The sequence below is a fragment of the Palaemon carinicauda genome, chromosome 29 (genome assembly GCF_036898095.1).
Source record: "Palaemon carinicauda isolate YSFRI2023 chromosome 29, ASM3689809v2, whole genome shotgun sequence".
Classification (NCBI taxonomy): domain Eukaryota; kingdom Metazoa; phylum Arthropoda; class Malacostraca; order Decapoda; family Palaemonidae; genus Palaemon; species Palaemon carinicauda.
In genome coordinates, this window is record NC_090753.1 from 88541871 (window position 1) to 88568904 (window position 27034).

At 45.2% G+C, this 27034-nt stretch overlaps 1 protein-coding gene across 1 annotated transcript in view; it reads left to right on the plus strand.

The window, feature by feature from the left end:
- LOC137622343 (probable RNA-binding protein 19) overlaps positions 1 to 27034 on the plus strand; it is a 119217-nt gene that overhangs the window by 15460 nt on the left and 76723 nt on the right. Inside the window, 4 exon segments of the mRNA XM_068352926.1 lie at positions 1523 to 1893; positions 2546 to 2617; positions 2903 to 3125; positions 22836 to 23036. Coding sequence (XP_068209027.1) covers positions 1523 to 1893; positions 2546 to 2617; positions 2903 to 3125; positions 22836 to 23036 — 867 coding nt within the window.

The following is a 27034-nucleotide window of genomic DNA, read 5'->3' on the forward strand; positions in this document are numbered from 1 at the left end:
GCCACTACATTCCCATAATCCCATAACCTTTTAACCTTTCTCTTGAATACTTTTTATGGGTTGTACGGTCGGCTAAGAAGCCTTCCACATCCTTGTTGATTTGGCGGGTGGTCAATTCTTTCTTGAGAAGCGCCGAGGTTAAAGGTTGTGATGAGGTCCTTTAGTATGGGTTGCAGCCCTTGATACTTCAGCACCTTAGAGTTGTTCAGCCTCCTAAGAGGAACGCTGCGCTCAGTAAGGAAGACGAACTTATTTAAGGCAGAGTAATGGCTCAAGTCGACTTCCTTACCAGGTACTTATAATTTCATTGTTATTTTGAATAACTGATAATATGAAATACGGGATACTTAGCTTCTTGATATACATGTACACTGGTTTTCACCCACCTCCCTGGGTGTGAATCAGCTACATGATTATCGGGTAAGATTAATATTGAAAAATGTTATTTTCATTAGTAAAATAAATTTTTGAATATACTTACCCGATAATCATGATTTAATTGACCCACCCTTCCTCCCCATAGAACCAGTGGACCGAGGAAAAATTGAGGTGGTGTCAACAAGAAGTACTGCAGTACCTAGCCACAGGTGGCGCTTGTGAGTACACCCCCCTCTTGTATAGCGATCGCTGGCGTATCCCTTCCGTAGAATTCTGTCGGGCAACGGAGTTGACAGCTACATGATTATCGGGTAAGTATATTCAAAAATTTATTTTACTAATGAAAATAACATGTTTCAATCTGATCACTTATTTGTTTTGGCATTTTTAACCATCCCCTTCAGGGAAGGTTTCAAACCAATTCTTTTTCAAGGGTTGTTCTCATTTCTACCTTTTTCTTAGGAAGGTTTCCACCTAATTTTTTTTATAAGGGACTTTTTTAACTTGAAGAAAATGTGTGTAAAAAGGTACGATAGGAAACAGCAACCCCATGTAAAAATAGGTAAAAGCTGAAGGCAAAGAAAAGTTTTATTAGTTATAAACCCTATTCATCAGGATTACAATTTTCATTCGTGTTGCTTTGGTTTAGGAAATTCAATCGTAGCATCTTTATTGAACATATAATTATCAAAATTATCCCTTAAATTGAGTAGAGCTTGGTTCATAAGACTATTATACCTATCAGCTTCATTGTGATGGGCTTTCTCCAGCTACTTTTCTAGACATGACAAATTTTGCTGTTAAGTCTTATAAATTGAATGATGAATTTTAAGTGAATTACTGTGAGCTGTTGGATACATTGAATGCTAAAGTGTAATCTTATGAGAAAGCCAGACTTTAATGAAAGCTTTTGGTAAATTGAGGGATTACTATACAGTATTTAAAAAAAAATCCCAATATATACTAAAGTATAAATATGCATGTACAAGGAAATGATACACCAATATCTACTTGAGTATAAATGATACATAATATGATGTTCTATGTGCATATTTTGTTTAAAGTCTTCTCAGATGTTATTTTCACCTTTATCACTTTACCCAGACAGTTGAAGTTTATCTTTATCGTGTCGTTTCTATTTCAGAGGATGGAAACAAGCCTGTATCGTGGAGGGAGAAGAACAAGTTACGGAAGAAAGCTGCAAAAGATGCCCTTAATAACAACGAAAGTAAAGAGGAATCCGAAGATGTCAGCGAGAAGAAAAGCAAAAAGAAAAATTACAAAGAAACCAACAAGAGTTCTTCTGAAGATTTGTTAAAACAATATGAAAATGATCCAGACTTTAAAGACTTTCTTAAATCAACAAGTAATAATCTGGAAGAAGATCCAGCCACTTCAGTTTTATCAACTTCTCAAGTAGAGGAAGAACAGTCCGAAGATGAGGACGACGAAAAATCAGATCAAGAGGAGGATGATGTGAAAATTGCAGAGAAAAAGGAGGTTTCAGATTTAGATGTAAGTCCAAGGGGGTACATTCATTTTCATTCTGATTAGGTACTTTAGTGAGATGCTCAATATTTAAATTTGCTGCTTGTCTTTCTTATCATATATTTGAAGATGCCTGAATATATACAGTATATTGGTACTTATAAAATTTTTGTTTTTTCCCTTGAATAGTCAACAAATAGTATATTTTAGAGTAGTTATCTTGGAGATAATGTTTGTGATAGTAACCATAAATAACCTTTGAATTACAGAATACTCTTAAAAGGGGCAAATATGTCTGTAATGCAATTTGTAAAATTTTCTTCTCTTGCTGAGTACTAAAATGTTCTGTAAATTCTCTGTGTAATTATGATCATATTCTTGAAAAGCTCATGTGAGCTTTTTATTGTGTGGTAGATTTTAACAACATCCGAAATTTAGGTTTTGTTTCAAATGTATGACTTCTCGCTTTTTTACTTTTCATTTATTCCATCTAGTTTGCTCCTACTTTGCCATTCAACTTTCTCCGTTCTATCTCTCCAGTTTACAAATGCTCCTTTCTACATCTATGAGAGGTTCAAGAATGACGATTTTGTAAAATTATTCTGGTGTCAGGAGAAACGTCTTGTTTTTCCATGGTTTTTACAGAGGTTTTATTTGCTTATTTTATTTATATTTACAGTACCTGAAGAGTCTCAAGGTGTCTAAGGAATCGGATGGCAGCACTTCAAGTGTAAAAAAGAAAACCCCAATCGTAAGTACAATACTGTACAGTTTACAAGTTTATTTAAGTGTCATTTTGATAAATGATTCATGAAGTTTTAATTAGGTTCAGCCGGTGTTGTAAACTTGAGGGAAAGATTTAGAATGGATTTTAGATTAGAATTCACCAATTTTTTAAATACTGTACAGTACTTTGTCGAGCTATTAATGGACAGACGATGTGAGGGTCATGACATGAATGAATATTATGCTCTGGAAATACTAACCTTTCTTATGTTAAGTGTATGAGATACAAGCTTATATATTTTCGTTTCAGATATTGAAGGAGCATTTTTGTGTTGTGATTCGGACAAAGGAGAGGTGCAAAATACGGCAGAACGGGTCTATGGGATTTACGAAACAGAGTGTCAAAGATTTCCTGAAGCCTTTGAAATGCAAGAGTTTAAGAATACCTCCCAAAACAAAATTCGTGGCTTATGTTGGTTTCAAAACTGAAAGGGAAATGAGAAAAGCTCTTCAGAAGCATAAAAGTTTTTTGAGTATGTACTTGAATAACCTTTTAATTTCTCCATTATGTATATTACATTTTTATCATTTATTTTTTTTTTTTATTTTCTTAACCCTTTTACCCCCAGGCTCTTTGGAAATCTCCAACCCTTAACCCCCAAGGGGTTATTTTTCCCCAGCACATTTTGCAGTATATTTTTTTTTAAATTGCTCTAACAACCTTAATTTTTGTCATAGAGAGGTCAGGTTGGTCTCATTCTCTTGGAAAATGCCGGAATTTTTTAAAAAATTTATCAAAAATATGAAAAAAAATTTTTTTATAGCATTTTTTTGCAAGGACGTACTGGTACGTCCATGGGGGTAAAGGGATGAGTTTTGTGAAACGTACCAGTACGTCTTTGGGGGTAAAAGGGTTAACAGAATCTTACCCCGATCCTCAATAATTTTTTTAAGTCAATCAAATACAACTTTGAAATCCAATGCTGTGAAGAAAAAATTCACCTGAGCTTCATTTGCTTGTTGGGTCCCCTTACCCAGAACCAAAACAAAGGGATGTACGCTGTAAATTTACATTGGTCCGACGGGGCCATTTATTTAGTTGTTGGTTATTCGGGATTGGGATCGTTAACCCGGTAGTAAGTATTCGTGTTATACTTGCTGCCCGCTAACCATAACAACAAATTTAATTCAGATTTTATTTATGGATAATTTTATTAAGTAGAAATTAAATGGATCAATACCCAGTTTAGTAGAATTTATTTAATTATATTGTAAACTGTTTGGGCAGTAAATTTTTGTTTATTATACTGGTTACTTAATAAACAAATGTCTTATTGGCATCTGTTCCATATCTATAATTTCATTCAGTGGTAGAGTTTTTCACATGTTCATGATTTTATTTACAGTATCTCCCGAGATTTTTTAATACTATGTCTCAGAGCTATGTTTCATTGTTTCCGCTTAATGGCTTACAAATGATTAAGGGGAAACTTTTATAAATTAACATTATGATATTCCTTAACAGAATTCTGTAGTCTCTCACCATATTGCGGTTCACTTATCGTTCTTTGTACATTACTGATTCATAAATATAAGTGTATCTATATTGTGGATTCTCTCTTTATATTGCGGGTTTCTGAGGGCAGATAAGTTTTACACTTTTCATATATTAATTAGTTTTGGTTGAAAATAGTAATTTTTATTTGTTCCGTAACCGAAATACAAACCACGCTATTTACACAGGGTTTACCTTTTAGCACAGCTGAAATGGCGAGCCATTAGAATTTAACGAGGGTGTATTACCCCCGCGCTAGTTAGCGGGGGGGGGGGGGGGGGGGTAGGGGAGTGGTAGCTAGCTACCCCTCCCCTCCCTCACACACAGATGAATGCCCACTTTCTCTTTTGGCTCGGACTGTGACAGACGTCTCTGTCTTGGTCCTTTCTTGGCAGCCATTGTTTGTTTTGTCTTTACTTAACCGCTTACTTTTCATTTACTCAATATATATGTAAACATGTTTTCATGTTTGTATACATATTTGAGTATAGAAATCAGTAAGTTTCCTTTTCAGATTTGTGTGTGTAGTGTACTTATCTACGTGGTGTCCTCGGCAGTTGGCCGCCACGGCGTTATGGGTGGCGATCGAGTTTGACTTATGTCTTTCTCTCTCTCTCTCTCTCTCTTGAGGTCGTTCACCCTTTTACTACGTGTTACTACGCCCTTGTAGCTTCCTTTCCGTGTGGGGGGGGTTGCTACGCCGTACGTTTGTCTCAATTAGTTTATGAATCTAATTGTATTTGTTGAATTTTTATGCTTTGTAGAACGATTCCTTTCGGGGTTTTCGTTCTTTCTTTAGTGTTCATTCATTTTTAAATTACATAATTACATAGTTACATAATTATAATTGTTATAATTCTGTTTTGGTTACAGCTCTCCTTCCGTGAGTGTAAGTGGTTGTGAGGGCACGTACCTGTTGTGTAATTCTTGTTTCCTTTCTCTCGGGATTCCTCTTCGGAGCCTTCCCGGGGGAATGAATGTGTACTAATGTTATTTCTGGGCTCGAACCTGTGCCGCCCAGTGAATAAGCTCCATTTAGCACTTATTCTTAGGTAATTTACTGCTAAATATACCAGAGAAAAAATGTAAAGGAGTGCTAGGTTAACTAGCTCGCTCACCTATTGGTGTCGGTATAAAATTGGGCGTATATTCCAGAGGTCCCGCACTATTTAGATTAATCCACGACAGAGAACCCCAATAGAGGAGAGCCGTTCAACCTCACTCGGTACTACTACAATGCATCCGCTCAGAACTCAACTCCTTTTAGCACAACGATCAAAGTAACCCGCATTTTTCTGGTGCTCTCAATTTTGGATATTTTCTAGTGAATTATGGCTTCTTCGTCGGTTTCCCAGGAGACACCGTCTAAGTTAAGTACCAAGCTGGATTTTACTGTGTTTTGAGCAACCTAGATCGTTTAATATTTATATTATAGGAGTTATTCTCTTCGTTCATACCGATCTTGCTTGATTTCACTACAGTTGGTACTCCTGTTTTTGAGAGCTTTTAATTTTCACTTGCGGTGTTACTATGTGTATTATTTTTATTATCAAATATTATTTGTTATTGTGAATATTCATTATTTAGCGTTTAGAATCCTCGTGGTTCAATTTTTGGGCCGATATCATTTACGTATCGCTATGGCTGCCGACCGTGCTAAGGCGGCAATGTTATTTTAGCCATCAGGTGTGTCTTTTGTGATTTAATTATTTATGTTGCATGCCTTGCCCAAAAATTTTCTATGTGTTTATTCATATTTAACGCTATTATTATTATTATAATGAATATTTGTGCCATTACTCCGTTTGATCTGTCTGGTTGGGGATCGTCAGTTGGTAGCCCTGCTGCCTCGTATCACGTGATCCTCCCCCACGCTCCCCCTCTAGCTAGGTGGGAGGCTAGGCTTCTCCCCCCTCCACTAAGGGACCGTTGCCTTCCCTCCTTTTAGAGGGGGTAGTTAAGTGTTTATGGACTTTGTCCTCCGGGTGGCCCGGCGGTTTAGTCTCTGTCTAGTCTGGTTGGCCACCGGTCTACAGAGTTGGATCCCGGTGTACCCTATTTTATATTCACTTTTCATTCTGGCTTATGTTATACGAAACCCTCCGGGTTCGATTGGCAGTTCTTAGTTACAGTTCCGCCCCCCTATTATTTCATAACATTTCCTATGATGATTATATATGACAGATCACTACCCCGGAGTCCCTAAAGGAATTGGTATTGAATATACCTTTATTTCCCGGCCCGGGGTCTACCCCACCCCGGGAAATCAGACACTATGTGTCTTAATTCCTTGTTATTGCATCCTTTTTTATGCTCCCGGCTTGACCGGAATGGATGGCTATACTTTAGTTTCAAGTTAGACTTATGTTTAGGCCCGGAGTCCCGCCCCTATGTAAGACTATTACAGTTAAGCTCTAACCTTGCGTTAGACCTATGTTAGGCCCGGGTCCTCCGGACCCTCCCCTATTTAAAAAAAAAAAAAAAAAAAAAAAAAAAGATAGTACAGTTAAGCTCTAATCTTGTGTTAGACCTATGTTAGGCCCGGGTCCTCCGGACCCGCCCCTACTTAAAGACTAGTACAGTTAAGCTCTAATCTTGTGTTAGACCTACAGTAGGGTCCCGAATTACACGTGTTCCAATTACACGATTCCTCAATTACGCGATCGATAGTTTTAAAAAATTAAATTTCCTGTATCTACGAGGCTGTTCAAAGTTCGCGAGTCAAGCACTACAAAATGTATCAAATCTATTGTCTTTTTAAGTATATTGGTAGCCCTAAATACGGTGATTTATAATAAATGTTACAAAACAATATCAACATTACATTTCATTAACATAATTTCATAATGAATAGCCTATTTAAGGATAAAATTCCACATCAACAATGAAATCAACTGTTAACTGTGCGAGTCCAGCTGACAAAATGTAAACAGAAATGTGGTTACGTTCTCGGCAATCTTTATCTTTCTCCAACCTTACGATAATTGTAATGGTAGTGTTAATGATGGTATATTAAAGCATTATTTTTGTTTAGTACAGTATATTTAAAAGCCTTATTTTTCCCTCTGGGCGTTCAAGGTTTTCACGAGTAGACTGGGTTCGTTTATCGGCAGTGAATAGCCTAAACTTCGGTAACGAGTCGTCAATATTTTGTCATATTTTAAACAGTATACATTTGATTTGCAAACATTGGTTTTGTAGAGTAGACGGTAAAATAAAATCTAGAGAGAGAGAGAGAGAGAGAGACACAGTATACATTTGATTTGCAAACATTGGTTTTGTAGAGTAGACGGTAAAATAAAATCTGGAGAGAGAGAGAGAGAGAGAGAGAGAGAGATTTGATGGCAGAAATCCCCCCCCCTCTCTCTCTCTCTCTCTCTCTCTCTCTCTCTCTCTCTCTCTCTCTCTCTCTCTCTCTCTCTAGATTTTATTTTACCGTCTACTCTACAAAACCAATGTTTGCAAATCAAATGTATACTGTTTAAAATATGACAAAATATTGACGACTCGTTACCGAAGTTTAGGCTATTCACTGCCGATAAACGATAACAAACCCTTTAATGCAAACTAACTGTATCCTTTGATATTCCTCTATATTTATCACGAATTCCTTCTATACCTCCTCAGACACTCTTATTTCAAATATCTAAATTATTCTTATCACAACTAACACCATCTAGTCATTTTCATTCCATTATATCTATTATTCCTCTGGATCTTATTCCCTTTCCTTATTCTGTTTATTCGATGGGATTCGTTTTTCCCTTTACCGTCTTTCAGAATCTATTTTTAGCCACTGGCAACCAAATCCCCCCTTCCCCCGTCTCCTACCGTCTCCCCTGCGAGTCCACCCAGCCTATCTCATCACTCCCCCCCCCCTTCATCCTCCCCTGTTCTAGGTCTGTAACCTTCTGCGTCATAATTCTCTCTCTCTCTCTCTCTCTCTCTCTCTCTCTCTCTCTCTCTCTCTCTCTCTCTCTCTCTCTCTCTCTCTCTCGTTATACAATACGTACAAATAGATGAAGAAACCAACATCGGTTTTCTTGAAGTGTCAATTAAATACAAAACGAAAAAATTATACCATGTATACATCCATTTCAATCATAGCTTAAAATACGGTAACCGATTTCGTCCGCAAACCACTATTTTTTAGGAAACACCATTCTATTCCAAAAAAATTTTACTCTTTAAATGTCAATTGCGCTATAATAAAACATGTACTTATGTTGTTAAATTCGGGTGTGTTTTAAAAATCGAGTATTGCTAACTTATTTTTGTTTTACTTTTGGCTGTGATCACATCAGCTGATGTCTAGCTTCCACGCGAATACAATAACAAAGAATTGTTTACACCATTTCTTAACTTATTCAAACCATCTATACAGTTAATATTACATAAACACCAATGTGTTATAACCTATCATATTTATTGTTTAGTACTTTAAAACCATCTCTCTCTCTCTCTCTCTCTCTCTCTCTCTCTCTCTCTCTCTCTCTCTCTCTCTCTCTCTCTCTCTCTCATCGAACGTTATAGCGGTAACCTATAATTGTTCGGTGACTTTAAAAATAGGCCTAGTACTTTCTTCTTTTACTTTTTTTGCATATGGATCCATAATTGAGGTGGGTACAAGTTGACTTATAACTGAAGTTAGGAAAAGTATTTTGGATATGGAAAGGACAATTATCTTTCGTAACAGTTTAGAATTATCGTAAGTTATCACTCTGTCATTAGCGGCAGTTTGCTATTGTGGATTAAACGCATAAGGAAAAAAAAATTTCCAGCTTTGCTACGAATTTAGGAATTTATATGGATACGGTAAGTAAAATATTTGTAATAACATAATGTTTCCTAAATGTTTGTAATATCATTAGTTATGACTTAGATCATGTGTGTTTAATGCATTCGTTTGTTTATTATGATCGAAGATGGAGCGTAAACAAATGGAAGGTTTCTGTTTCAGGCGGCATCATAAAGAAAAACATTTCATAAATGGCATTCATTTCATTTATTTGAAAGTTCTAATAAAAAATAATTAGAACATTGGTAATAACAAATTCAACATATAATCTATACTTGCTAAAATTGCTGTCAATTCAAAAACGCAGATGTATAAATGCGTCTGTTTCTTCGTTGTGATCAGAGATAAACGTAAACAAAACATTGGTTGTCGTTTTCTATTGTGCTTTTTAGCGTGTTTAGGAAACGCATGATATAAAATCGCCTTTATTTTGATAATTCTGGATTTTCAATCATACAACAAGCTAGTCTATAGAGTGATGGTTTTGCTATTCACCAGTTGTATTATACAATAGATATGACAAACATTAAAATTTGTCTGTATTTTGGGTTGTGTTATAACGGGAAATATATGGTGTTTACACCTATCCTGGTTGTAATTTTAACCATTTTTCAAGTTATTAGAACTTTAAAGTATATTAAATGTTTTATTTACTTACAAAAACAATTTGATATTATAAAGAAATACAGTATAGTACAAAGAAAGTATTGGAAATGGGTAGTAAACACATTTGAATAGGCAAATTGCTGGTTGCCATGGCCGCAATGGAATTATTTCTGTTAGTTGTGTGTTTCGAAATTCGCGATTTTCCATTTACACGAGGTCATTAATCGACCAAATTCTCGCATAATTCGGGACCCTACTGTATGTTAGGCCCCTACTTAAAAGAATAGTACAGTTAAGCTCTATTCTTGTGTTAGACCTATGTTAGGCCACTTAAAGAATAGTACAGTTAAGCTCTAATCTTGTGTTAGACCTATGTTAGGCCCGGGTCCTCCAGACCCGCCCCTACTTAAGAGAATTACAGTTTCTCATATACTATTCTTTTTACAGATGGTGCATTGTCTGACGCCGGCCTGTGCAGCTGTTCTGCACCAGCCTTGTGGCCACTCCGTCTGCCGATCTCACGCCCCTTGTGGGGTTCAACTGGAAGACGTGGTATGGCACCCGGATAACTGTGTGATTTGCTTCGACCTCATCACTACCCTTGGATCTGACTCGGTGAGTCCCGTTGGCTATATTGCCTTCTTATTTTATTTACTATTAGTAAGATATCTATGGTCTTGAAGGACCATTGGGAGTCTCCCTTTTATAATTCCCACTATTATTTCAGGCATCCCCGGAGCAAAAGTCTGCGTCTCGTGCCACACTGAAGGTGTGGGTTGGTGGGTTTGCCCGGAATGTAAAGTCTAAGCGGCCGTACGTCCTATCTGAGGACTTTTGCACCATGATTTACCCCAACGCCAAGTCTTCAGCTGCTGTGGCTAGGCATGTGGCAGCTCCCATCATTGCCCACATTGATGCCACTATAACGGGTCTCATCGACCCAGAGCAAGATCCATCGGACGCCCCCGGAGGTCTGGAGGACAATGTTGCCTCCATGAACCTGGACGTCGAACCAATGTTGCTAGACGAGCCGGATACAGGTAGGGTGGTAAGTGAGGCAGGTGTGTCCGGCGCTGAGATTCCTATCCTCAGCCCCGCTCTTTCTTCTTCTTCTGATCGCTCTTCCTTTCTTGGATTTTCTGGGGACCGTGATTCGTCTCAACGTTCATACCCGGTTCCCCCTAAGGATAAGTCTACTTCAAGGACCTTACCCAAAGCTCGCAAGCCTCACAAGACTTCTCATAGCTCTAAACATGGTACGAACCCGTCTTCAAAGACCTCTGGTTCCTCCTCTAAGTCTCACGACCCGGGAGTTCCTTCCGCCCCTCCTGCTGCTAGCCCGGGCCTTTCCGAATCAGCTATGCTTCGCATCGTGTCGGAGATGCAGGCAAAGTTGGTTTCGGAGATGCAGTCGAGGATGGACACGATGTTCTCTAACTTCGGTCAGAGAATTGGGGCTTTAGAGCAAGGAGCTCCGGAGAGAGTCCAAAGCTCTCTCATACCGGATGCCTCTAAGCTCCCGCCGTTTGCCAAGGACAACCCCTGGCGGATGGCTCTTCATTCCCCGTTCTCAGACGGAATGTTGACTCTGGAGGGCCTTGGCACTCGTCCTCTAGAGGACTTTGAATTCTTTCCTCCGGGTCTGGCATTTCCATTTCATGGTAAGCCAGACTTACCGAGGAAGCTTTAGTCCGATTAGACAAGGTCCCCAAAGAGACGGTCATCTTCCCGAAGGAGCAAGCCCAATCTGTTTGGGCCAGATTTTTTAATGACATCGGCTGCACTAACACCATGCTGACGCCTTATAAAAGCTCCTTTACGATGTTCTTAATGGACAAGACCACCTTGACTCCATGCGTCAATAAGGTGGCAGAGCTTGCCTTTCAATATGCTCTGGAGGAGAAGCCCTTGCCTCCCATCCGAGAGGTGGATCCAATCTCCCTCCTTCTTCCCTCAGGTATTGAGTGTTGGGACAACGTCCATACCACCTTTACCTCCGGCAAGCTTGCAGCAGACTGTGCCTCAGTCTTGTTTAGTGAGAAGCTTCCCCGTCTCCCGGAATCCCTCATTAAACAGGAATATGATTCCCGCCTACGTGTGGGCCGTACTCTAAACCTGGCCACATCCACGGAGTCGATAGCCTTGACTTACGATACGGAGAGTATTTTTAAGTCTCTCAACAAGGCTACGTTACAGTCTTTGTATTATGACTTGTATGACTTCGCTACTGCTAAACGCAGATGTCGCAAGCATGTTCTAGCTGAGGCGACGATTAGGCATGAACCTAATAAACTCATCCGGTCCTCCTGTTGGGGTTCAAATCTCTTCCCCGAGGATCTCGTAGAGGAAGTCTTGGCGGAGGCCACTAGGGTTAATCAGAGCCTTAAAGCCCGTTGGGGTTTGACCCCTAAACGCAAGTATGACCCCGCAAATTATCAAGCCCGGGGTAGGAAGAAGCTTAGACCATATACCTCCACCCAGTTCAGGCAACAACAGAGTGCTTCATCCAACTTCCGGCTGCCTCTTCCTCCATCTTCTGTTGCCCCTGCACAGCCTTCCACCTCTCGGGCTCCTTCGGATGACTATGTCACCGTTCTGCTACCTAAGAGCCAGCTTTCTGGTGCCTCCGCCACTTCCCCTGCCTTTAACCAGTCCTACGAGGCTCATAGCTCTTCCCAGAGTTATGGTAGAGGTAGAGGCTACCACCGTGGCTCTAACCAGAACAAAGGCAGGGGAAGAGCCTTTCGCAGAGGAAAGAACTTCCGAGGCGGACGTGGAGGCAACTCCTCAAACCAATACTGAGGTACAGCAGGTAGGGGGGAGGCTCTATGCCTTCCGCAACAAATGGAGGTTCAGTCCCTGGGCGTTCAGTATCATCTCCAAGGGACTAGGGTGGAGTTGGATTCAAGGACCTCCTCCTCCGAACAAATTTCGTCAACATTCCACTCCGGACCTGGTCGAATTTGTCCAGGATCTTTTACAAAAGAACGCCATACAAGAAACGAAACATCTGAAGTTTCAAGGTCGGCTGTTCAGTGTCCCGAAGAAGGATTCAGACAAGAGAAGAGTGATTCTAGATCTATCCCTTCTCAACTTGTCCATTCAATGCGACAAGTTTCGAATGCTTACCGTCTCGCAGGTGCGGACCTTACTTCCCCGTGGGGCCGTCACCACCTCTATCGATCTTACAGACGCCTACTATCACGTCCCGATAGCGAGACACTTCCGTCCGTACCTAGGCTTTCGCTTAGGGGACAAAAGTTACTCCTTCAAGGTGATGCCTTTCGGGCTCAACATTGCCCCAAGGATCTTCACAAAGCTAGCAGAAGTCGCTGTTCAGGAATTCAGGAATCAAGGGATTCAAGTAGTAGCCTATCTGGACGACTGGCTCATTTGGTCAGACACCTCCCAAAATTGCCTAAAAGCCACTCACAAAGTCATCCATTATCTTCAATCTCTAGGCTTCCAGATCAACTTCAAGAAGTCCCGTCTTCTTCCAAAATCGAAGTTCCAATGGCTCGGCCTGCAATGGGATCTTATATCTCATACTCTGTGTCTTCCCAGACCCAAGAGGTTAGAGATTGCAAGGAACACCAAACGCTTTCTCAAAGACAAGCAAGTTCCAGACGACTCCAAGAGAAGATTCTGGGGTCCCTTCAGTTTGCCTCAGTGACGGATCTTCTTCTGAAGGCAAAATTGAAAGATATCAATCGTGTCTGGCGTTCGAGGGCAAACCGGAAGCTCCGGGACAGGAAAGTCCGCCTTCCTCCCATTCTACGGGAAAGACTTCTTCCTTGGACAAGAGCAAACAGTCTGTCAAAGTCAGTTCCCCTTCGATTTCCGCCTCCGGAATTAATCATTCACACAGACGCATCCCTATCAGGTTGGGGCGGCTATTCTCAGCTCAAGAAAGTTCAAGGTCTTTGGACTCCCTTGTTCCGCCATTTTCACATCAATGTGCTAGAGGCCATGGCAGTTCTTCTAACCCTGAAACGTCTCGCTCTTCCCAAGAAACAACACCTTCGTCTGGTCCTCGACAGCGAAGTGGTGGTCCGCTGCCTCAACAGAGGCGGGTCAAAGTCAGGGCCTCTGAACCATGTTCTAGTAGCCATATTCTCCCTAGCAGCCTCGAACCGTTGGCATCTTTCAGCTGTCCACCTGGCGGGAGTCCGGAATGTAGTGGCAGACGCCCTGTCCCGGACCTCCCCTCTAGAATCGGAATGGTCACTCGATCTAAAGTCATTTCGGTGGATTCTCTCTCAGGTTCCCGGTCTCCAAGTGGACCTCTTCGCCACGGAATCCAACCACAAATTGAGAGTATATGTGGCTCCCAATCTAGACCCTCAGGCTTACGCCACAGACGCCATGTCACAGAATTGGGACAACTGGGAAAAGATTTATCTCTTTCCCCCGGTGAATCTTTTGCTGAAAGTTCTAGACAAACTGAGATCCTTCAAGGGACAAGTAGCCTTGGTCGCACCCAACTGGCCCAAGAGCAACTGGTATCCTCTCCTGCGGGAGTTGAGATTATACCTTCGCCCGATACCCAATCCGGTTCTGTCTCAGATAGTACAAACACACATTGTGTACGCTTTCTCAAACATTCAGAGCGCCCTAACTTTATGGACTTTATGAAGTTTGCGGCTATGCATGGTGCCAATATTGATCCTCAAAACACCTTGTTCCTAGAATCGGATAAACGGGATTCCACCATCCGTCAGTATGACTCTGCAGTTAAAAAGTTGGCAAAATTTTTAATAGACTCAGACGTGAACTGTATGAACTTGAACCTTACAGTCACTTTCTTTAGATCTTTATTAGAATCAGGTCTGGCAGCCAATACTATCACCACTATTAAATCGGCTCTGAAAAAGATCTTCCTAGTGGGTTTTAACATAGACTTAACCGACTCTTTGTTAGCTTCAATTCCGAAAGCTTGTGCCAGACTGAAACCGGTTACTCGTCCTACCCCGGTGACCTGGTTCCTTAATGACGTACTCAAATTGGCTTCTGATACCATTAACAGTTCTTGTGGTTACATGCCCCTTCTCAGGAAAACACTTTTCCTAGTGAGCTTGGCTTCCGGGGCAAGAATTTCTGAATTGGCAGCCTTGTCGAGAGACCCGGGTCATATTGACTTTCTGCCTTCAGGAGAGGTCCTTCTTTCTCCTAACCAATTCTTTTTGGCTAAGAATGAAGACCCTCAAAACAGATGGACCTCCTGGAAAATTGTTCCCCTCACGCAAGATCCGTCGCTGTGCCCTGTCACTACCCTTAGGTCTTATCTATCCCGGACCTCCTCTAACTCCTCGGGGCCTCTATTCGTTAGAGAACAAGGCGGTACCATTACTATTAAAGGGATCAGGCAACAAATTTTGTATTTTATTAAACAAGCTAACCCTGACTCTTTTCCTCTTGCACATGATATCAGGGCGGTTGCCACCTCGGTGAACTTCTTTCACCACATGAATTTTACAGACCTTTACAGGTATACAGGGTGGAAATCACCGTCAGTGTTCAAGAAACACTACCTTAAACATTTGGAAGCCCTAAAATTTTCTACAGTAGCCGCAGGGAGCGTAGTTACTCACGAGTAACTCACAGGTTAATGCCTTGACTCTTTATCTCTCCCTCTTACCTGCCTCATTTATACCCTATTGTATTCGTTGGTCGCGCACCTGAATACTGTTATTATATTTGTAAATTTTATGCTCCTGAGTATCTGTATATATTATCACTCACGGCATTATTATACCTACCTTATTGGATTTATGTTCATATTTAAGATACCCTTATAATTGTTTTTTGGTACTCATCTCTGATTAAAGCATCCTGTTTTTCTCTTACGCTTATGTTTTTTCCTTTATTTTGCAATGTGTTCTCTTGTATAGATTCACTGGGCGGCACAGGTTCGAGCCCAGAAAAGGGATTTTGACGTAGGAAAAATCTATTTCTGGGCGAAGGACCTGTGCCGCCCAGTGAACCCTCCCAGCTCCTCTCCCTTGGAGTCCCCAAACTTTGGGTGCTAAGGAGTTGGGTTCTGAGCGGATGCATTGTAGTAGTACCGAGTGAGGTTGAACGGCTCTCCTCTATTGGGGTTCTCTGTCGTGGATTAATCTAAATAGTGCGGGACCTCTGGAATATACGCCCAATTTTATACCGACACCAATAGGTGAGCGAGCTAGTTAACCTAGCACTCCTTTACATTTTTTCTCTGGTATATTTAGCAGTAAATTACCTAAGAATAAGTGCTAAATGGAGCTTATTCACTGGGCGGCACAGGTCCTTCGCCCAGAAATAGATTTTTCCTACGTCAAAATCCCTTTTGTTTTATTTTTTTTACAGTTACCGATCTAGTTTGTTTCTGTAATATGGCAACGGTGTGAGCTGTCTTGTTGAGTCCTGGGATTCGGCTGTTGCTGCCTCCCCCCTTGTATTTTCGTCAGGGGCATGTCTCCTTCTACTGGAAGTACTCCCGTGACGACGGACAGCTCTCCAGTTCATTTTAGAACTCTCAGGAGGCTTGCCTCCTTGGGCGGGTAACTTTCCTTCCGAGGGAAGTTTTTTCCTGTCCAGGCTTGAGTTTTTCCCCTTATGGAGGGTTCTCCTCTTGCCTTTTTTTCGTGCGACTATGCTCTTGGTGCTGAGCGGTCACACCTGCAGTTTCGCTCAAGGGGCTGGGCAACTGCAGGAGCTCCTCTTCGGAGGATTGCTCCTTTTAGGTTACTGCTGACCAGTCTCTTCTACGAAGTGTTTCTCTTTCGTTCGCGAGAGAGTACACTCATAGAGACTCCTCTTCGGAGGTTTCTTCTGTTGCTGTTGCTGTTGGCCTCCCTCGCCGTAAGGCCCACCGTGCGCCTCGTCGTAAGGGCCTCTCATCTCCCTATAAGGGTGCTTGAGGCGCCTTTTTGAATCTCCGTTTGCAGCCTACAACTCCTTTTTCTCGATCTTCCGCCTTGGTGCAAATGGACAGCAGTCTGATCTCGTCTTCCGACGGGCAATGGTCTTCCCGACGGACAACGGTCTTCCCGACGGACAGCGGTCTTCCGACGGACATCAGTCTCCCGGCGGACAACGATCCTTGCGCGCCCTTCTGCTGTGTTCTCTCCTGCTCCTGCTCAGTGTTAACGCACAGGCGCTCTTCTGCTCATCAGCGCTCTCCTGTTCGTCAGCGCTTTCATGATGATCATCCCTGATGTTCCTGTTGGTTCCTGTTACGCGCCCTGTGCGCCCACGTTCGCCCTCGCGATCTAGAACTTCGGTTCAGGTCGGGGTCAAGGACTCTTCTTCTATACGCAGGCTTCCACGCGTAGCCTTCTGCTCGTCAGCGATCATCAGCTCGTCAGCGATCATCAGCTCGCCAGCGATCATCAGCTCGCCAGCGATCACCTGTCTCTCGGCGATCTCCGGATCGCCCGCGTGTGTTACAGCCGGCACGCCAACGTTCTCCAACTCTTCTGAAGGAACATGGTTCGCCAGCTACTAGCTCACCTGCGCATGCTGATCGCCATCGCGCGACCCTCAGCTGCGGATGCTGATTGCCATCGCGCGGCACTCAACTGTGGATGCTGATCGCCATCGCGCGACCCTCAACTGCGGATGCTGATCGCCATCGTGCGGCCCTCAACTGCGGATGCTGATCGCCATCGCGCGACCCTCAACTGCGGATGCTGATCGCCATCGCGCGGCCCTCAACTGCGGATGCTGATCGCCATCGCGCGACCCTCAACTGCGGATGCTGATCGCCATCGCGCGACCCTCAACTGCGGATGCTGATCGCCATCGCGCGACCGCACACCTGCGGATGCTGATCACCATCGCGCAACTCTGCGCATGCTGATAGCCATCGCGCGATCGCCCACCTGCAGAGGCTGCTCGCTCTGCACATGCTGATCACCATCGCGCGATCACCCTCCTGCACATGCTGCTCGCGATCGCTCACCTTCGCATATTGCTCGCCAACGCACGATCGCTCACCTGCGCATGCTGCTCGACCATCGCGTCGGCATAACACAACGCGCCATCGCCAACCTGCGCGTTAGCGCTCACCAGCTCACCACCGATCGCTTGTTGATCCATATCGCCAGCGGTCTTCCTCGCCCACGCGTCAGCGCGTTTCCTCGCCATCGCGCTAACGCTTGCGTTCGCCGCCTCGGACTCGCGCTCATCCATCTGCCCACCCTCACGACCGCTTGCCTGCGCGCTAGCGCGCCCGCTCGCCTGCGCGCCCGCGCGACCGTTCGCCCGCGCGACCGTTCGGTTTTCCATCACGTGGACGGATGGTGTTCCGTCGCGCGAACCTACAGTGTTTCTTCGCACAAACGTTGGCTTATTTCTTGCAGTATCCATTGCTCGTCTATGGGTTATCGCTCGCCGACCACCAGCTCTCGCCCTTCCTACCACGCTCGCCCTCCTTCTGCGCTCCTTCGCTCACCTTCGTTTGCGTTACCGCGCATGGGCGCTTCCACGTTCGCCCACGCGAAAATCTTTGAATTACCGTCGCGCGAGCTCCAGGGCGATTGCGACCTCGATTCCCAATGGGGTTTTCGCAGCATGGCCAGCCTGGCGAGTTCTTCTGGAGCGTATTTCCAGAAACGGCCTCACCCCGTAAACGCAGAGCATGGCACTTGCAAGAATAGGAGAAACTTAAGGGAGATCTGAGCAACACTCCTCTTTCCTGAACCTGGTTAGCCCTTCCCCGTCATTCCCTGGAAGGATTTTTGGCGGGGGGCTTTCCGTTCGAGATTTCTCCATCGGACAAGGGGTGACTGCTTACCCCTTCCTCTGGGAGCTTACCAGGTTCTTTCCCTCCTCGGTTACGGCCCGAGGTTTGGTTCAAGGAAGCTACAGGAAGAGCATGGGTACTTTCCTCCTCTCGAGCTCAGGCACCTTGGCCTTTCGTCGTTAAGTATCTAACTTGCGGACAAGCTCGATGTTGTACCATCTGGACGCGCTGACTGAGGGCTTCCTTCGGGTGTCTCATCTGTGGAGGTCAACGACCTCAGACACCCTTCCATCCTTGAGAAGAGTTTGTTTGTGCCCAAGGACAGAGACTTAGACAGCGGCTGTGCGGAGGAAATCGACTTCTGTTTTCACTCCTCCAAGGCGCTTTCTTCCAGACTCTGCAGGGCTCCAGCGCCCTTTTCTTTCAATCACGTCGGCCTAAGTTATCGGCTACGACAACTGGGACAAGGTGTCCAATTGCAGTTTCCTCCTGTCAGGAACAGATGGCACGGGAGACTCCCCCGGGGGGGCATAGTCCTAAAAAGGAGTTCACGAACTCTAGGATTGCAGGTTTTTCTCTGGGAGGATGCTTAAGGTTACTCATCCGAATGACAGCTTCCCGATGCCCATTCCCGCACAATCTCTGTGATCAGCCAAGGATATCGCGCCTGCCGTCTCTGTCAGCGAATTCAGTGTCTCTGAATCTCTATGCCATAGCGTCAGCAGAGTTGCCCGGTTGGGCAGAATGATCCATACCTTAGGCGAAGGTCTTCCTTAGGATCATCGACGGCTTCACCCCCGGCCTCCTCAGTCGATCCTTTCTTGTAAGAAAGGATCTGAGAGGGGATGTCCTTAGTCGACCTCTCAGCCCTGATCAAGTTTGTCGAACAAACTTCGGCCAGCGTAGACCAGCAGAATCGATCAGACTGGTAACGAGGCGACAGGACTCCTTAAACCCTGGATCGGAAGGACGGGTACTTTCAGTTTCCATTCCATCCATCTTCCAGGGTGCTCGTCGAATTGAGCCTAGACTGCAAGTATTCCTGCTTATGATGCAGTGTGGCTATCCCGCCGTGGCGTAGCAGGTTTATTTCCCCAGAGAACTCTCCCTGCCTTCCTCTTGGCCGCTCAGGTGCAGGCTTCCGCCGCCTCTGCTGTTTGGAGGGCTGGTCAACTCCGGTAGGCTCGGGTTCGACCTTCTTCAGCGCCGGGACAAGCTTCCGGATGCTTACCATGAGTGTGGGCTCATGGTATTTTGCTTGGAGCCTTCTCTTCCTCTGCCTCAACATCTGGAGTATCTGGCCATGATATTGAGTCAACGGCCTTACCACGTTGGAAACCCCGCTTCTCGTCCGTCCAGCGAGGTTAAGCAACGTCGGTACTTGGATGGGTGACCACCTGGGGACGCCAGATTCTGTTACCACATCCTCCGAGCCTTCCTTTCGGTTGACTGTGGCAAGACTGAGGAGAGTCGCAGTACCTGTTCTCAGTCAAGCAGAGCTTTCAGCCCTACCTTGGAATGTTTCCTAGTTCTCCTTTCCTCATTGACCCGTCTATAGTCCGAACGGTCGCCTCAGGATAAGTTCCATGTGGGGCGATCCAAGTTCCGGTGGCTTCAGGCAATGTTTAACCGGACTTCCTGGCCCCTATGGGACCAGCGGAACTATTAGACCTGCAATGGGTGTTGACCTATGGAGCCTCTTGATGGTAGTGGATATTCTCGTCCTTTCCCCACATTCTTGATGCTGTTCTCGGAATCGTCAAAGGAAAGGGGGGGGGGGCATGTTCCGGTCCAGGCCTATGGTCAAGACCTGAAGGATACCTCTCCATCATTCAGGCAGGCTTAGGGGCCTTAGTCTGGCCCTTCTACAGATCCTACAGCTCCTGCCGAGTCGCCCCGTGCGCGTCGACTTCATGATTCTGGCGTATTCTAACCAGCAGGGGACGCATTTTCACACCTTCACATCTTGCAGTAGAGATACCGGGATGATTGAGATTCTCTCAATACCACCATCGGCTCTCTCATTCCAGGCAGGGGAATGTTCTCTCAGACTATCCGAGCAGAGCCTCGTAGAGAGAGTGTACCTTGGGGTCTTTGACCTTGGGTAACCAGCAAGTACTGGTCTGGGGGACCTGATCGCGACAGCTTGGAACCTCAAGCTTCCGCTATTCTTCCCCCCAGTCTCAGACCCCGAGACTCTGGCAAGATGCATTCCGGTGATGGTGGGACAACTTCGACGCCTGCGTCTTCCCTCCCTTTTGTCTGTGGACAATGGGTCTCAACAAGAACAGGTTGTCTGTCAACCTTTCAATGGGAGAGCTCCACTGGGACTATGCGCAGAATGGTTTCTGGACCCTCTGCTTCCCCTGACGGAACTCCCGGGAGAGCTTCTCCCACGGCGCAGACTACTCAAGCAACCACACTGTGACATCTCTCCCGAACCGGGGCGTCGCTTCGGCTTCATGCCTGGAGACACTACGCCTCCTCCTCAAGAAGAGACAACCCGCTACAGTCGCGGTACGGAGGTCGCATCATCTGCGATAGTCATCCACAGGGGTTTCCCAGGCAAAGTGAAGAGTCTAAGGTGGTTGGTGCCGTGGGAGATATACCTCTTCCCTTGAGGCCTCTTCTCCAGCAATAACGGTCTTATTGCCTTTCGGCGGGAGGAAACTCGTTTCCGCTCTCGGCAATGAAGCCTGTCGCTCAGCCTTTCCCTGACCTTCAGGCTTAAAGGAATAACTTTTTCCTGCCCGCTGGATCTATCCTCGCTCATGCGAAGCTACGATCGTCCCTGCCCTAGTCGGAGGAAGACCTCCAACTTGGAGCATGGCTCGGACTTTTAGTCCTTTAAGAGATCTTCTCAAGACCCTTTACGACAGGCCTCGGATTGTATTCCGCCTTGGGTCTCCTGCTCACTCTGGCCACGGCCAGTGTGTAAGCAATCTTCTTGGTCTCTTACGACTCCCCCCTTTCTAAGGAAGAGGGGAAGGCAACATTCAGGCTCGCTCCTGAGTTGTTGGCTAGACTCAGAATCTGGGGGTCCCGGTCCTTCGGTCCGATTCATTCAAGATTTCGAGTCTCCATTCTGTATCTGATGTCCCAAGACCTTCTCTTTCTTGCCAGTAAAGGAATCGAGAGGTTAGCGCTGGGAACAGCTGCAGCCGATTTGGGAGCACAAGGAGGACATTGGGGGAGAGTCACCAGTATACCTCTTCAGCCCGGACTCAAGGACATTCATCTCGACCTGTCTCCAGACCCTCCCCCGTCACGTCGCCCTACAACACGATGTTGGATACATCGCAACGTCCCTCGCCTTCGAGTAATACTACTCTGTGACGCAGGTGCTACAAGCTGGAGTCTGGAAGCGTCTAATGACCTTCGCAGCCCGCTTCCTGCAGGGCGTGACCCACAGGAGTCTCGATACGTTTTCTATCGCTCTGTGGTGGCTACACAACAGCTGGTCTAACCTCAGGCTCCTTTTTGGACAGGTAGCAGAAGGTTGAGGGCATTGTTATCAGGTTTTAGTCTGCATGAACGAAAGAAGTATGTCTGGCCCTTACTTCTTTCTTCATCATCCCCTCTACGGGGAAGCAGCATCCTGGTCTCTGCATAGCTGACCTCGAACCTCTGCAGGTAAACCATGCTTCCTTGTGTTCCGAGTATTGAGTCAATACTGTCGCGTCCCCCATACCCTGACGAGGTGGTATTGGGAACGTCCTAACCCAGAATTCCTTCTGGAACTCCAGGTCAACTGCCTAGGACGGGTCACACTTCTTCCTTCACACACAAGCTTACGTAGGCCACATGGTTCCTTGCGAAGCAAGGAACTTGTGAGGTGCAGGGACTCCTTTTATCGAGTGCTACTCACTCGGATTCTGAGTCCCCGGGTAAAGCCAAAGCCAGTATGGCTGGGGACTTTCCACCCTACCTAAGGGGTAAGTCACCCTGTGTAAATAGCGTGGTTTGTATTTCGGTTACGGAACAAATGACAAATTTGAAGATAATTTGTATTTTTCCTAACCATACAAACCTTAGCTATTTACACACATTTGCCCGCCAGCCCTGTCCCCCAAGACAAGTCCTACCTCTAAGAGAAAGTGAGCATTCATCTGTGTGTGAGGGAGGGGAGGGGTAGCTAGCTACCACTCCCCTACCCCCCCGCTAACTAGCGCGGGGGTAATACACCCTCGTTAAATTCTAATGGCTCGCCATTTCAGCTGCGCTAAAAGGTAAACCCTGTGTAAATAGCTAAGGTTTGTATGGTTAGGAAAAATACAAATTATCTTAGAATTTGTCATGTTTGTAAAGACTTAAATATGTAAGGGTAATGAAAAATTATAACAAATAGTAAGAATAATAAAAGAGACACTGTAGATTTATTTCTACTAAGCAGTTTTTCACCTATTGCAGGGAATGGGTGGGTGTTTGAACGGAATAGTCGCGATAGCTGAGGGATTACTATATAATAAAGTAGCCATTACTATATGCTTATTGATATTATTTATGTAAGCTTTTGCAATGCAGTTTCTGTATTTTTTACTTCTTTTTGAATACCCAAGATGGTGCCAGAGTTCAAGTGAAGAAATACGAAAAGCGAGTTGAAGAGGAAGAATCATCGGCTGGGAAAAACGCTCCCTGGCAGATGGCTGAAGAAAAGCTGAAGAAAACAGAACCAGCTGCTGAGACTGGCAAGCTGTTTGTTCGTAACCTTTGGTATTCTGTCACTGAAGACGACCTTCGAGAACTGTTCGAGAAATTTGGTAATAAAATGAACTTTTTTTTTCTTAAGTTTGGAAGTGATGAATGTTAGTTACAGTGCTAGTGTAAGCATACATACATATACCAAGGCACTTCCCCCAATTTTGGGGGGTAGCCAACATCAAACAAATGAAACAGAAAAGGGGACCTCTCCTCTCTACGTTCCTCCCAGCCTGACAAGGGACTCAACCGACTTTGGCTGGTACTGCTAGGGTGCCACAGCCCACCCTCCCCCGTTATGCACCACAGATGAAGCTTCATAACACTGAATCCCCTACTGCTGCTACCTCCGCAGTCATCCAAGGCACCAGAGGAAGCAGCAGGGCCTACCGGAACTGCGTCACAATTGCTCACCATTCATTCCTATTTCTAGCATGCTCTCTTGCCTCTCTCACATCTATCCTCCTATCACCCAGGGCTTCCTTCACTCCATCCATCCACCCAAACCTTGGCCTTCCTCTTGTACTTCTCCCATCATACATCCGATCCATACATCACAGTTGGTACACTCACTTTCACATACAGAACTCTCTTTACATTCATGCCCAACCCTCTATTGTTTACCACTCCCTTAACTGCCCCCAACACTTTGCATTCTTCATTCACTCTCTGATGTACATCTCCTTCCACTCCACCATTTGCTGCAACAACAGACCCCAAGTACTTAAACTGATCCACCTCCTCAAGTAACTCTCCATTCAACATGACATTCAACCTCGCACCACCTTCCCTTCTCGTACATCTCATAACCTTACTCTTACCCACATTAACTCTCAACTTTTTTCTTTCACACACCCTTCTAAATTCTGTCACTAATCAGCCAAGCTTCTCTTCTGTGTCTGCAACCAGTACAGTATCATCCACAAACAACAACTGATTTACCTCCCATTCATGGTTATTCTCGTCTACCAGTTTCAATCCTCGTCCCAGCACTTGAGCATTCACCTCTCTCACCACTCCATCAGCATACAAGTTAAATAACCACGGCCACATCACACATCCCTGTCTCAGCCCCTCTCTCACCGGAAATCAATCACTCACTTCATTTCCTATCCTAACACATGCTTTACTGTACTACCTTTGTAGAAACTTTTCACTGCTTGCAACAACCTTCCACCAACTCCATATAACCTCATCACATTCCACATTGCTTCCCTATCAACTCTATCATACGCTTTCTTCAGATCCATAAACGCAACATACACCTCCTTACCTTTTGCTAAATATTTCTCGCATATCTGCCTAACTGTAAAAATCTGATTCATACAACCCCTACCTCTTCTAAAGCCACCCTGTATTTCTAAGATTGCATTCTCTGTTTTATCCTTGATCCTATTAATCATTACTCTATCATACACTTTTCCAACTACGCTTAACAAACTAATACCTCTTGAATTACAACACTCATGCACATCTCCCTTACCCTTATATAGTGGTACAATACATGCACAAACCCAATCTACTGGTACCATTGACAACACAAAACACATTTGTTCTGTAACCGAAATACAAACCACGCTTTTTAAATATTTAACTTAGCCGGTGAATATATAGCTGCAACTCTGTTGCTCGACAGACAAACTGTACAGAAAAAACTCGCCAGCGATCGCTATACAGGTTGCGGGTGTGCCCAACAGCGCCATCTGTCGACCAGATACCCAGCTCTATGTAAACAAAGACTCAATTTTCTCTCTGTCGAGGTGTCAACAAGACGTACTTTACTCGCTGTTGCTAAACTGGAGTTTTTCACATCTTATTGGTGAAGTACTATATTCTGGTTTTGAGCTTTCGCTGTGCAGGGTTTTTCTTCAAACAAATCCTTGAACTCTTTTTTGTAACGGATTCATTGTTGATGACTTAGATCGTTTTTGGAATTTTCCCTTGACCAATTCAAAATGGCTGACCCTTCACAAGTTCCCAAATTTAGGAAATGCAATGCTAGGGACTGTTCTAGGCGTCTTCCGAAGGCTTCTATCGACCTTCACACTGTTTGTTCCAATTGTCGGGGTAAAACCTGTCAATTGGAAGATCGGTGTGAGGAGTGCGTGGGCCTTTCGGAATTCGATTTTATCGAATTTGAAAAGTACACACGCAGGCTAGAGAGAGATAGAGTTAGGAGAAGTTCTTCTTGGTCTATTGATGTTTCCTCTCCTCATGCCCCACAACCTATTCCTTCCCCTGTAGTGGTTGTTCCTAACCCCCCTCCTAGCACTCAGGAACCATCGATGGCTGACATGATGCGTGCCATCCAGGCTCTGGGTGAGAGAGTTGAGTCCCTTGCAAGTGACCGCAATCAGCTCATGGCGGATGTTAAGGAGCTTAAGTGCCAAAGTGCAGTGGGAAGTGCTAAAGTGCCAAGTGATAGTGTTGTGAACAGTGTTGCGCTTGAGGGTTCGTCTGTTCGTGCCTGTCGTCCTCCTAGTCCGGGACCTCTTGCAAGCTCCCAAGTCCAGGGGAGAAGCAATGTCGTACGACGCATGGGTTCGAGAGGCTTTAATCAGCGAACAGACGTTCCCTCCATGGTATCGGGCGTATCTCCCAAGATCGCCCCTACCTACCTAAGACGAGAGAGCCCATTTATACCTCATCGTCTGAAGGTGTTTCTCGTAAGAAACTTTGGACCAAGGTCTCACGGCCTTTAAAACGTAAATCGGTCCCTTCAGGACAAGTCCAACGTCCCGGTTGTAGCCACTGGGTCAGTTCGGACTCGTTGCCGTCATCTGATGACTGCTCACCGCCTAAGAGAGGCAAAGCGGTACCGCTTCAGACACTAACACCGTCTGTCGCCGCATCTGCTCCCGTAGACCCTAAATGGACTTTGCTGCAAGACATGCAGTCCAAGCCTACGTCTTTGATGCAGGACTTTCATGCGGAGAAGGTTGCTGCCGTACCAGCAGCGAGTGCAGTACCTAGCCTACAACCTTCCAAGCGATCGGTTGTGCGTCCTGTTGACGCTGAGGTAACCTTCTCACGTACACCAGTTGAGGGGGTTCCTCCACCGATGCGATCCAGTGTGGGCTGCCAGCCGCATGTTGACGTTAAGCGACGCACGGAGGTTGTTGTTGACGTTTTGGACGTTCAACAGCCATCAGAGGTGACTTGTTTTGACGTGGTGCGTCAACCTCCGCAACCCAGTGTGGTTTCCACTGCGCAACCCAGTCAGTCTAGACAGTCTCGGGTAGACGCTGTGCGCCCTCGCGCTACCATGGTTGTTGACAGTTCACAGACTGTGCAGCAGTTCCATGACGTTGCGTCCGGCTCCGTCACGCATGCACCAGTGCGACCGGACTCAGCGAACCAGACGTTACCCACTCCGTTGCCGTTTCCTCATCAGTTTTCGGATGAGGAACTTTCTGATGATGATGTTGCTGCACATCAAGATGATCAACAATCAGAACTGGACGAGCCTAAGTCAACTCAACCCTCTTTGGACTTTAGAAAAGTTTTGGCTATTTTCAAAGAGTTGTTTCCTGACCAGTTTGTTTCTGTGGCTCCTCGTTCTCCGCCTTCAGAGTTTGTTTTAGGCATGCCTTCTACCGCACCTGCCTTTACTAGACTCGTCCTCGCGCGCTCGTCCAAGAGAGCTTTGCGGGTGATAGGAGACTGGTTAGAGTCCAAGAAGAGTTTAGGGAAGACAGCATTTGCTTTTCCCCCTGCTAGACTCTCTTCTAGATCGAGCGTCTGGTATGCCACGGGAGAAGTTCTCGGCTTGGGAGTTCCTGCCTCTGCCCAGGGCGACTTCTCAAGTCTTGTAGACTCTCCCCGCCGCCTTGCCATGAGACACTCAAAGATTTGTTGGTCATCATCGGACCTGGACCACCTTATGAAAGGAATCTTTAGGGCTTTTGAAGTCTTTAACTTCTTAGACTGGTGCCTAGGAGCCCTGAGCAGGAAAATCTCTTCGACAGATAAAGAGACTTCTTTGCTCATTATGTCCTGCATGGACAAGGCCGTCCGTGATGGGTCCAATGAGCTTGCTGCCTCATTTGTGTCCGGAGTC